Raw genomic sequence first — 13,193 nt, 5'->3', positions numbered from 1 at the left:
TTCTGTGTAAAGGGGTTTTATTTGCGTGCCTTGGGTGTGAGCGCAGGACTTTGGCAGCGTCTAAATTTCTCCCTGAGAAACGGAAAAGCAAAACAAACAGAGCCGTCTGCATTCAGGTCGAAGCTGAACCGCAGAACCACAGTCTGGCCTGCGGTTCACAACATTCTGTTCCAGCACTGACTTCACCTAAAACAAACACTCTCAAGACCCGTCCACCTCAGCCAGAGGGAGAGGAATCTGAGAAAAAGAAGTTTAGATCTGAACTCCATTAACAAATCCCCCTCTCTCACACTGCGACTTCTGTGAGCGATGTTTTCATCGAGTGCTGCGCGAAATCTTTTCACTCAGTTGTCACTTGTGTGGGAGTTGTGCCCTTTGACGGCATTGCTCGGGCTGAGTCCAAGTTTGAAGAGTGTGCAGAGTTGGGTGGGAAACAGGGTTAAAAGGCCACAGATTGCCTACTTATAACAGAGTAGTCCAAATCAATGGCTTCCTTTTTACTACAAATCAATTTAAGTGATTATCTGCTCTTCCTATAACAACTTTCTTACCCTCTGCTCACCTCAGATGCCCCTCCTCTTTTTTTCTTCTTCCTTTATTTGTTCTACCGGTTTATGTCCTGCAATTCAACCTGACCTCCAGGCAACCCCTGACATGGCTACCTAAGCCATTAGGGTAGCTGTGACTGTGGGTTATTAGTGTGATAAAAGTTTACTGTCCCTCCAGCCACTCTGCACGGCTGCTGTTTAACGCCTCGGAGGAACAAGTCTATGAGACCCTTCACGCAGCAGATTGGCCATGAGGGCATTTGGTCAGTGGGGCAACGCACAGATACACCACAGGGTGAAATATTAAATCCAGGCAAGTGACAGAAGCAGCAGAGACAGAGTAAGAAACACTGGGCAAAGCGGCCGACATCCAAGTCAGGAATGATGAATTAAACCGGAGCATCCCCTGAGCGTTGGCTTTGTGGAAATATGTAGACAAGAGGGCTTTGGGGGGTGGTGGCTGTCTGTGCTATGTTTTCTCCTGTGCAGCAGAAGTTGTGGGCAGCCGAGCTAACTGCAGCCTCAGCACTTCTCTCCATATTCTCCAGTTTCAAGCCAAGAGAGAGAACAAAGGCGGGGAGCTGAGCTGCTGCAGAGGTAATGAGGACAGAGGCATGCAGCACAGGAGTGTGTGCCCTCAATAACGAGTGTACTGCTGCAGTCTATGATGGAGTCCTGTTGGACGGCGGGAATAAAAATCCATGCAGCTGCTCCGAGCAGCCGTGCACTCTGCCTGCAGTCTGCCCACAGACAGCAGTAACTGACTGACTGCAGGCCACCCCCTTTTTACACTGCAGCTCTGTCTACCACAAAATGGAAACCACAGTGTGACTGGAATTTGCTCGGAGACACACTGAGATCTACGGAGTGAGACAGAAAAACTCCATTAAAAACTGTTTATTCAATAGAGATACTCCCGAAACACATTATCGGACAGTGGCAAACATGTTTTTAAGCTCTGTGGTTTCATGACATTACCGGAATAAAGAGATAGTAACAAGCAAAAAGAGACAAGGTTACTTTAAAGAGCAGTCAACGTGACAGAAGAAATAATTCACATGAAGCTGATACTAATCATGCACCGTCAGGAAATCAAGCAGAATGTGTCAGATGGCAGAGCTGAGTTTTCACAAATGACACAAGCACAGATTCCTGACAATGACAAACACTGCGAGCTGCGGTGTGAGGCGTTTGAAGAAGAATGGCGCAGCGGGGAACGGAACTGAGGAAATCCACATTATTGCTAAGGGAGAATCCCAATTAAACTCGAGGACACACCCTTTATATCCAAAGCATCTGCTGCTGCAGAGTCTGTACCCGACTTTCCAGCTCCCCAGCTGGAATAAAAAATTGGATTAAGACGGAAAAAGCATGTGACGGGAAGAATTTAAAGTCGTCAATAAAACTTGGACCAGAGAAAGAAAAACTCTAAAAGGAGAAGCATGTCTTGCCGAGTTGGTTTTCATTATAAGTCCAAACAATGCTTGGTCGTCTTTTTTGAATGCGTCATGAATGACATGTTCAGCTCTGCTCCGCTGCTCTTGCAGGCTGAGCTCCATCTTGTAACGGAAAACATCTAAAACCAGGCGCTACAGAACAAAACATTAACATGTATGAAAAAAAACACACTTGATTATAGTAGTTATAGGTCCAACGGGTAATGTAAGTATTCCAACATTATTTACCCCAAATGTCTTTAATTTGGAGGTTGGATACATTCCACAGAAAGGCTGTTTTGGCAGCTCTTGGCTGTAAAGCTGTGTCAGTGCTGGTCCATGCCAGCCCCACCCCATTAAGGCCGAACCCTGCACATCATGTGTTTCCACTTTACCGATAGGGTGGAAATGACCTCAACGCAGTAAAAGATGACAGGGGTGCTAGCGCTGTTCACCAGATGTGAGCAGAGAGAGAGAAAATGAGGAGGAGGAGGAGGAAGGGGAGAGAAAACCATTCGCCTGAAGAATTTACTGCAAACCCCTGAGGAGCCCTGTGATTGAGGGTTCAAGTCGAGCTCCAGAGGTTCCTGGTGTATCTCAGCGGCACTCGGGGAGCACATACCCTCCTGTCCCGGCCAAACATGCACACACGTGTACATGCAGCCATGCATTTGCACACACACACACACACACACACACACACACACACACACACACACACACACACACATTCATACGTCCTCAAAAGAAAAAAACACTGTCATTCCACTGCACCTGCTAGCAACACAAAAGCCACTTCCTCCCACTGTGTCCGGCCAAGCCCCTTTATCCCATTTAGCACAGCCTGCACCACAACAAAGGCAGAGAAATTAGGGAGCGACGTTGATGATAGAGCGACTAATCTCTTTGGAGGGACTCATTATATCAGCAGACTGTACAGTTCAGCAGCTGAAAGGGCTGAATTAAATATGGACATGCAGAGATGGCCAACTTTGTGAAGATGAGTGCACCAACAATGGCCCGTTCTTACCTCTGGAATAATTCATACATTCCATATGGGACAGATGCCACCGACCAGACCATCATCTCTGAATTTGATTCAACACAATCAACTGATCCTAGGTCACAAGTGAACTGCTTATCCTGTGTTTGTGTTGTGGCCAGTTAAAACTGTCAGGTAATCTTAATTTTTTCTCTAAGCTGCTTAGGTTAAAAGGGCTTGATCAGCTCATCAAAGGTCACATGATCTGACACTAAAACACATACTCCTGTGCAGCAGATTAAGGCTGCCAAAAGGAGAGGTGATTACTTGTTTTTGATGATAATCTGAAAAGCAGCTTGACGTTTTTCAAGACGATGTGTGTGCGCTAGCTCGTCTCTTGACACCGGCCATATACTGCTTAAGACACAGGGCTTATAATAGTCCCCTCATTATAGGATAAAGGGTGGGCCTGCTCTATTTCAGGCCACGGCTGTCTGTGTCTGCGCTCGTCGACTGGCTGGAAATAAAGCCAGACGCCTGTCAATGCCACAAGCGCAGGGAGGCAGGTGGCCCCGCTGGGCAGCCAGCACAGCGAGCACAGTGCGGGGCAACCCTGTGACTATTAGACACCTGCAAGAAAAGAGGGCGTGTAGAGGAAGGGGGAGTGAGGAAAGAGGTGTCCTCAGCATGTGAGCCACTGTGGCCCATCTGCACGCCTGTCTCTGTGAATGTGGACCCCGCTGTATCGATACAGACAGGAAGATAGAGCAGGGTGGGGCAAGCGGCTAACTCCTCGCTGAGATGCATTTGCAGAGGTACGGCGTCGTCTGTTTTTTAAATGAGGTAGTGAACAAGAATAACAAGGTCAAAGATGGAGGGAAGGTTCCACCTGACCAGATGATGCTGTGGCGGAGAGGGACCATGACAGATCCTGGGGTGACTGTAATACTGAATAAATAACTGCCCCCCCCCCCCCTCGCTGCAAAAGAGTCTGCCAGGACAGCTGTGCTGAATTCATTTGATACGGGTGCCTGCTGACAATGCTGCATTGCTCCATCTCCGCAAGAAAGCATGTCGAGCTGGTCTGAAGAGCACACGGGGGCTCGCAGCTTTTCAACCGACACTGAACTGATTGTTCTGCCTTACAAACCCGAAGCTCTGACCCCTTCAAAAAACTCAGAGAGATAAACAGCGCTGTGGTGTTTGTGAGCTGATGCAGTTCGGGCCTATAGAATATGTGCAGAGGGCCAGAGACGGAAAAAAACAAACATGGTGCTCTTAGATCAGATTTTAAGATGCAATGTCCTGGCGGCACTCAGCCGACACATGAGATGATAGGCATCTATAGAGACGCACGGCAAAACAGGAGAGAGCTGAAAATGTGGATCCCACTCATTTGTTCACTTAGGGGCTCTTGAAACGAGGCGGGTGATGGAGCCTGGTTATGAGGTCATCCTGACAAAGTAGCACAATCCATCCATTTATCTATCTATCTATCTTTCTATCTATCTATTCATCTGTCTATCTATCTATCTTATAATAAAAAAGATAAATGGTGATTTTTCATCTCTTCCAAACAAGACAAGCAGCCCTCACACCACTGGAACAACACAGTGATACATGTGCGGCGTATGTAGGCCAGTCTGAATACAGACTGATACAGCATGTGCTCACTACAGTGGAGGTGGAGATCTAAGTATAATGCAGTGTGGGGGGAGCGCAATACGAGATGGAGGAGGAAGAGGAGGAGAGCCTGTGTCTGCGTCTGTGTGCGTGAGTGTGTGTCTGTGTGTGTCCTACAGCGTTGAGGAGGTGTCAAATGGAGGAGGTGAGTGATGGTGGTGGTGCAGAGGAGGTGTCAGACAAGGAGGTCTCAGTGATGGAGAGGGGAGCTTTATACAGTGCTGACCTGTGGGAGAAGTGTGTGTGTGTGTGTGTGTGTGTGTGATGCAGAGTGGAGGAGGAGTTGGCGAGAGGAAAGCAGAAGCAGCAGGAGGTGGAGGAGGAGGAAGAGAGACTCGTCGAGTCAAAGCGTGGAGGTCACAATGAAAGAGGATGGGCAGTGAATGGAGGATGGTGAGGTCTCGGGTCTCTGTGCTGATACTTAGAGGTCTAAGAACTGTGCGTACACTGTGTGTGTGTGTGTGTGTGTGTGTGTGTGTGTGTGTGTGTGTGTGTGTGTGTGTGTGTGTGTGTGTGTGTGTGTGTGTGTGTGTGTGTGTGCATGCTTGTGAGCGTGTGTTCTGGCGCGCTTCTTTGAGCCCACCAGCCAGAGAGCATGAAGTTCTTATTTAGCACAGGAAGAGCAGGTCTGCTTAGCAACCACAGCCACCCTCCAATCACAAGCATACGGAGCAGACTCCAACGGAGAGTGAGTCCTTCCTGAACAAGCGTGGACTCTGACAGAGGCCTCCAAATGACACACATACTGTACACACTCCCACACACACACAAACGCACACACACACACCTGCCAACTTGGACAATTGTACACAGAACACGTCTGCGATGCCAAATGTTTCTCCAGGATCGACTTCCACGGTTCCCTGTCACCAGACAGACATTCACACCTCTGTGTGTCTCCCGTGTTTCACCGTCTTCTGAACTCAGCGGAGAATTCAAAGTTAATCTAAACCATCCTAATCCTAAAATAAATTATGCATATCCCGAAGAGCACGGGAGTCGTGTAAATCCCTAAAACATTCGTTCTCCTTTCTTTTTTTTTTTTTTTACACACACAGCCACAGACAGCACTTGTTAAGTGACTTGGCACCGCACCAGTTGAGCAAGTGAGCTGATAGCAGCTCTGATTGTGATCTGCTAGCCATCAAAACAGGAGGTACGGACGAGATTTGGACCAAATGCTGTCTGAACACTGAGCAGTCTGTTTGGTTTAGCTGCGTGAGCTAATCCTCCTGATAGCTTTGGAGGTGGTCGGTGGGCGGATTGTAGGCGAGAGCAGCATGCCGATTTGTCATATGGCACCAGCAGGGCCTACTTCTGCTCTGGCTGGTGCTCCATTAGCACATCTCCAATGTGGTCTAACATAGCTTAGAGCTGTAGGTCATAGAGAGGGAAGAATTCAACAGGATACATTTTGCGATTCTGTGCGTGTGTTCAGCCTCTAAAGTCTCATCAGAAAAGCACTTGATTTGGTTTGTGCAATTGCTCTGTTGGTTTCTCCATGTAACATGCAACATACTCTCCGCAGTATATCTAATTCATGCTCTAATTAGAAAATTCCAGAGGGACTGGTTATAAATTGTGAATAGGCTTCGAGTGGGCCAGAGGAGGAGGAAGAAGGGAGTCCGTGGCTGACGTTCAGTCTACGTGCGCTTCCTGAAGAAGCTGTACAAAGAAGATGACGCTTCTGATGTGCACTGTGGTCTCTGCATTCCAGGAGTTATGTAGGATTATCGGAGTTTAAACCCCCACCACCCCTCCGACTGCAGCAGATTAGTAGCTCAGCCAGCAGCAGATGCAGACTTCAGGATTTCCTGTCTCTGCACCAGATGGGCCTGACTCTTAATCACAGAGCTGGAAATCAGGAGGTGATCGAGGAGGAATTGATGATGATGGCGGAATAACACTAACCCAATACAGGCATCTGTTCTGCCACTAACGAACCGAGCGACTGGCTGACTGGCTGGGTTGTTGACTGGCTTGTTGAGTGCAGTCGCAGCCAGAGCTCATCTCCTCCCTCGTCTCATCATCACTGATCAACACTAATCATCCTCCTCCCTCAGTTATACAAGCTACACAAAGTCTTTCACACATTAGCGCTGTGCTGCGTCATGGAGGTTCAGAGACGAACAGAGCATAACACTGTGTAGTTAAAATGATCTGGCAAAGAAACAGGTACTACTTCATTTTGTAAGAATGTTGAGGTTGCAATATCAAGGTTTTTTGATACTTACTGTAAATGTGTAAAACTTTGAATGGCTGCATGAAGTAAGGTCCTGACATCGTTTCTGCACAACTCAGACTTGTAAAATCAGTATCTTACTTTTTTCAAAATAAATGTTTATAATAACATATTTGTGTTTCATAGTTTATTTCACTGCACCCTCATTTTGTTCTCGCTATTTCATTCAAAGTGTTCCAGGATGATATGGTGTGATTACAATCAGCACAATGTTAGTAAGGATATTTTCTGATAGCAACATGAATCAAAATATACAAAATTAAACATAATTAAACTGATATTAAAAGCAGTTTACTTTATCCCATTATATATTGCCTTCGACCAAACTCTTCATATGTGTCAAACAAAATTTCAATTGCTACTTTAGTTCGATTTTTATAAAACCTACTTGGTCATTAATATGGTCCACAGAAACTTTGAAAGTTCATCTCATCATTATACAATTCTGCTCAATCAATAAAAAACAATATTAACCAATAACATTGGAGTATTATCCTCTCTCTCTCTCTCTCTCAGACATGCAGACACCACTGCAGGCTCCTGTCTGTCTTGAGCCCACAGCCAGGAAACCAGTGACATGGCAAACCCCCGAGCGTGGATTTCCCACCCTGGGAGAGGCTGGAGGTTACAGACCTAGCCACACAGCAACTAAGAGAAACAAGGGCCCAACAAAGAGAAATGGCTGCACTTCACAGCCCCTGAAAGGGCGGCCCTCAAACAAAGGAGGCGGCAGGTCTTTAGCACACATCACCCATGACAGAACCCCAGCTGACACCCTTTTAACATGGGGTCACCTCTGCCAGAATGGAGGCCACAACCCCTGGGAGCTTCTGACACCCCTTTGCCCCTCTCCGGCCAAGAAGCTCCGTCCAGTCAATGCGGAGACAAGGTGATGGTCTTTTATTTGGATGGAGTGGGGGGGGATGGACTCAGGCAACATGCTCTCAAAAGAATGATGTTTCCCAGAGAACGACAAGAAGAAGAAGAAGAAGATGAATAACAGCCAACTACCAAAAACATGAATTTCCAGCACCTGGAGTGATATAACATAAAATATGCTCAATGCTATGCTAAACTTGACCCAAAAGACTGACTCAGTGCTTATCTAAGCGATGTGGGTGTGTCGGGTCTTAGCTGGCTGGGTCAACGCTGGCTGGGTCAACCCCGCTTGGGTCAACGCTGGGCAGACAGGCCCATCAAGGACCAGAGACATGCACCATGTCAGCTTTCATGGCTTCCCAGAGGTCAGCAGACAGATGGGAATGGAAATGAGCCTGCAGAGAGCTCATTTTAATCTGGCTCGCACAGCTGATCCAGTCATTACACTCGCCTGTTTACATGCAAACCTACTCTTATACACTCGCTGTATATAAATACGCCCCCGCACAAGCACATATACACACAGCGTTCGCATAGGAAGAGGAAGAGGCACGGAGATATTTTTCATTAATTCATTCGATCACTGTTAATATCAGCTAATAACCAAAAACACACAACCTTTTCGCCCTTTGACACACACTTGATTGGTTTGCTGCAGGTCGGAGGCAAATTTCATCAAGTGAGGAGAACAATGGGATGAGAAAGAGCATAAATTGGCCTCAGTTGAATGGCTTTAATATCCATTCCGTTAAGGAGAGCCCACACAGTCCTCCAGAGCCCCGTTTTACTCTCCACTCAGTCAGATGACTGATCGCATTGCCCTCCCTTCTTAGGGATTTTTTTTCCCATATAGTTAATGCTCAGAAGTATTTGACTTTGGCTTAAAAAAACAAGTTTTTGCAATTCCAATCCTCTTTCTCGAAGATTTTCATGCTAATCAGAAAGTTAACATTTGAATTATAACACGCAAGGTTCAGCACAATGGAGCGAGTCATTTGAATTTCAAATTCAGGGTTTCTATGAAATTTACATTTCTCCCTTTTTGGTTCATGGTGTCTATTGTTCAAATCATCCAGGATACGGGATAAACAGCAGGAATAAAAACGATTGGGTTTGTTATCTGTCCACTGTATATCCCTGCATCCTTTATCAGACTGCCATCTGGCCAGTGGACTGGACACAAGGGCATATGATTGGACGGTGTGAAAAGAATGGGGGAAGGCTGGGTCAGTGTCTTTGGGGAGAGGTCAGGGGTTACGGCCCTTTGACGACACATGTCAAGGCCTGGCTCAAACAGCCTGCGTCTTCTGAATGAAAGAGTCTGCCCTCATCTGCACATTAGGCAAAGGGCTAACTGACCAAATGCTGGGTTTGATGCAGAACAGAAACAAAAGGTGCACCGGTCTCACTCCCTCCTCTGATCCGGCTCCTGCTTTTGTGAGGAGGAGCCTGTGGTCTTTCAAAAATATTACTGGTTATGAAGGGGTTATCACTTTCTACATCCACAGTTAAGCAATTACAACTGGGATCAATCCAAATCACTCTTTAGAAAACTCCACTTTGAAAACTAGTTCCTAATAAAAACACAAGCTCCATTAACACTAATCATCTCAGCATCTCCTCGAGGGCCGCGCTCCGACCCCCAGGTACAGTAGAATGAGGTGGGAGTCTAGACGGATGACACAGGCAGGAGGAGGTAACCTTTGAGGCTCTGTCTTATTAATAAAACACTCTGACATCAGAGGGAGGCTGAGGCGGACTGATAACATTGAGTTTTTGTTTCATGGGTAAGCTGAGCCAGAGCGCGGTCTGCGAGCCCCGTCCGGCCTTTCAGCAGCTTGGCCTGTCAGGCTGATGTATGGGGAGAGCACTGGTGTGCAGCTCCCTGAGGACCAGGCCTGTCTGCTAACTGGGACACGACTGACAGTGAACCACAGCAAACACGCACTGGCCCCCTCCACCACCGCATCCGGCGCCACTCCCCCCATGATGCTCAGGACAATGTGTGTATCACACAAACACACACACGCGCACACACACACACACACTCAAAGACTGTCAGCGCAGGGCTCACCATTCTTGAGAAAAAGATCTAACATGAAGGAGGGCCTGCGAGAAATTAACCACAGGTGCCCGTCGTCTTCAGTGCAGACAGTTATTTTTGGACTTTTTATCAGGAGTCTGCATCCAATTTATGAGGAAACATGATATAAATCAACTTCAGAGGCCTTCTGGAGCTCAGCATGAATGTCTCTTGACTGAAAACAAAAAACACAGAAGATGCAACCCACAGCTCTTCTCACGCTGACAACCTTCTTCTGGTGCTTGAAGATTCTTTCAAAAAAGAGAGTACTGAGGTCTTCCCTGTGACACATCTTCTGGCTGCGGCTCCTGATGGAGCAGCACCATGGTGATGCACACAGTGATGTCCAGTCATTAGCAGAGTCCCACACAACAGCTGCTCTGTGACGGAGGGACAGCCACCTCGTCTCCTGGCCCTTTGTACATGTACTCAACATCTCTGACCCATGCAGAGGAGCCCGGAAGGCGACAACATATCTTATCCTGTCCAGGCCCTGGGACACACACACACACACACACACACACACACACACATATCCCAAACCTCATTAAACTTATCCCCCTTCCCCACCTCGTGTCACCATAATGGGCTCCCCCTGCCCCCTCTCACTCTAATAAAATATATCATCGGGACTCCATTTATCATAATGCAGATGCCCTTGGCTAACCCTGGGGGGTTGGAGGTGGTGGTAGTGGGGGGTTTGGAGGATGGGTATGGATGCTCAGGGGTGTCAGCTGATGCTTAGAGGCTTCGCTGTCACCTTTTCTCAGACATATATATATGAGGTGAGTGTGGGTTTATAAGGTGTTTCACTGTGCAGGAGTAGAGGGGGACATACACAGAAAGATGTGATGTGACATGTGATTTGCATTATCAGTTGGGGGAGGTCCCCCTAATAAGACTGGCAACACTTGCACAAGATACAAGCTGCAAACAATCAATCAGAGCAGACAGAGACCAGGCCTAATGAGGAGGAGGAAGCCCCCCCTAGAAATGAATGTTAATGAATGCAGTTGTTGTAGGAGGCTTGGGGCTGTTGGGAAATCCACATGTAGCAATACAAACAAAATCATTTTTACATTCCTGGAGGAGTGACGGTTAATAACGAGGTGAATTAGACCAGACTTACTCTGCAGGATTTACTGGACAGCTTGCGCGTCACATCATATTTTCCTTTTGACTCTTTAAGCAGCTGCTCCAGGTGACTCTTCTCCTCTTTGCCGGTGTAGTCCGGGTCCAAGAGCACATAGGCCCGCCAGTTGGCCGAGTCGAACCCCCAGTGGACTGTCCGGTTCTCGAGTCTCTTGTGACTGTGCACCACAAACTTGTGAGGGGGGAACATGAGTCTGCAGTCCATGCACTGGACGCAGGCTGCACTCGGGCTGGTGTACAGCTCCGGGACGAACAAGCCTTTGCAGCGGCCGAAACATTCGTGGTAGACCTTGAAGCTCCTCTCGGTGCGCTCCAGCTCCAGGGAGCCGAACTCCTTGTTGCAGTGAGGCGGGTACGAGCCGCCGTAGATGAGCGCGTTGCACAGGCGCTCGGCATCCGTCTGCGTGATCAGCCCGCAGGACGGGGCCGAGAAGGGCAGGATCCCCACCACTTTGAGGATCTCCAGCTGGTCCGCCGTGCACCGGGAGCAGTAGATGTGCAGGTCGTCGCACACCGAGTTGATCTGCTGGAGCGAGAAGTCTCTCAGGACGCTGTTGAGGATCTGCGGCAGGCACAGCCGCTTCTCGCCGCCCACCACGAAGCAGGAGATGGGCTCCCGCTCCAGCACCGTCTCGCACCTCTCCGTGGAGCGGTCGGACGGGATGAAAAGTGGACCGGACATCACCGGGGGCGTCTGCGGCGGCATGGTGAGCATCATCTCGGCGGATTTGACATCTTTGCCGAAGAGCGAGTCCTGGTGCCACCGGGCGGAGAACGCGGCCGGTCCGCCGAGCGAGCGCATGGAACTCAGATGAAACTGCTTGAGAGTTTGCTGAAGTCCGGGATGGGGCTGGAAGCTGGTGCCCTCCATGTTGTAGCCGCTCGCAAACCAGAGTTCAAAAACTCAAAATGAAAGATGGATTCGACTTATCGGATCGGGCGTCCTCAGCATCCGGCCACACGCTCAATAACACGCATTTCCATGTCACCGGAGAAGCTTCCCAGCGCGTCCATTCAGAAAAACAGAGGACTGCTGAATTCACATGAACCAGTTCCTGTCGGCGCGCGGAATTAAAGTCGACAACTCCCGAGATTCGAAAAAGTCGCTTTATCCAACGCGCAATCTCGGGTTAGTGTGTTTCCGTGCGCTCGTGCGGTTTTACGCACTCCAAAATGTGCGCCCGAAATACGGCTCGTCTGCTCAGTCTGGCGTACTCTCAGTCTGTCTCCCCCCTCTCTCTCTCTCTCTCTCTCTCCTTCTCGCTCTCTTCCTCTCTCTCTCTCTCTCTCTCGCCCTCTCTGTTTGTTTGTGTCTGGTTCAGTCATTGAATCCCAGCCAGGAATGTGACTGACTCCCCGGGCTGGCTCTTCCCTCAGCCAGCTGGTCCTCCCTCTGCTACATGGCAGCTGCACATAGAAAAAAAGGAAAAGAAAAAAAGGAAAAGAAAAAAAAAATCTGAGGCGAGGGTGGAGATTAGGAAAATATAGTTGATGCTGGAAATATAAAAATAAACTTCGCGACTTCAAATGTTTCGCCTCGGCCTCGCAAGATCAGCACTTTTGTCTTCATTCAGCAAAAAAAGCTAACTTTTGCTTAAACTCGTGAATTTAAAACGAGATGATCAAATATTCTGCTGAAGGTCAAACTCAAAACAGTTGAAACAAGCGATGGAAAGAAATGTTTCATGCGCACAGACACGAGCCAGAGGTCAAAACTTACTGTACTTCGCTGAACTTTGAAAGAAATGTGCTTTTACTTTGTAACATTTATCTGACAGCTTCATAAGAATATACACACAAATAAATTATACGCTAATTATGTAATTTAACACCAAACTGTATATAAAAGTTAAAAACTAGCATCTTGATTGAACTTCGACTTGCATTGATATCCTAATAATATATTGTGTAATACTAACACTTGATATTTATGTACATTTTTCTGGTAATACTTGTACTAGTACCTTTTCCATTAACATTCAGTGCAGGACTTTTATTTGTAAACTATTTTATTTGTACACAAGTAAAAGATCTGCATACTTCCTCAATCAATGGAAACGTGATGACAAAATGTGTTTTTAGGGTTAATAAAGTTGTAAAGAATAAAAGGTACATGCACATCTACTTGAAATAATTCTGTAATATCGCCTCTGATCTGACCGATTCATGTTTTTAATTCTTATACCTT

General features: G+C 47.5%; 1 protein-coding gene across 1 annotated transcript in view; it reads right to left on the bottom strand.

The window, feature by feature from the left end:
* The window catches only part of skib (v-ski avian sarcoma viral oncogene homolog b), a 31,911-nt gene extending 19,108 nt beyond the window's left edge, over positions 1–12,803 (bottom strand). Inside the window, exon 1 of the mRNA XM_034584758.1 lies at positions 10,983–12,803. Coding sequence (XP_034440649.1) covers positions 10,983–11,876 — 894 coding nt within the window. The 5' untranslated portion in view covers positions 11,877–12,803. The remainder of the gene's footprint in view (positions 1–10,982) is intronic.
* Between the last annotated feature and the right edge of the window lie 390 nt (positions 12,804–13,193).

Source organism: Hippoglossus hippoglossus, chromosome 5, assembly GCF_009819705.1.
Source record: "Hippoglossus hippoglossus isolate fHipHip1 chromosome 5, fHipHip1.pri, whole genome shotgun sequence".
In the NCBI taxonomy this organism is placed as follows: domain Eukaryota; kingdom Metazoa; phylum Chordata; class Actinopteri; order Pleuronectiformes; family Pleuronectidae; genus Hippoglossus; species Hippoglossus hippoglossus.
The sequence above is the reverse complement of the archived record's forward strand: the minus strand, read 5'-3'. Positions and strand labels throughout refer to the sequence as shown.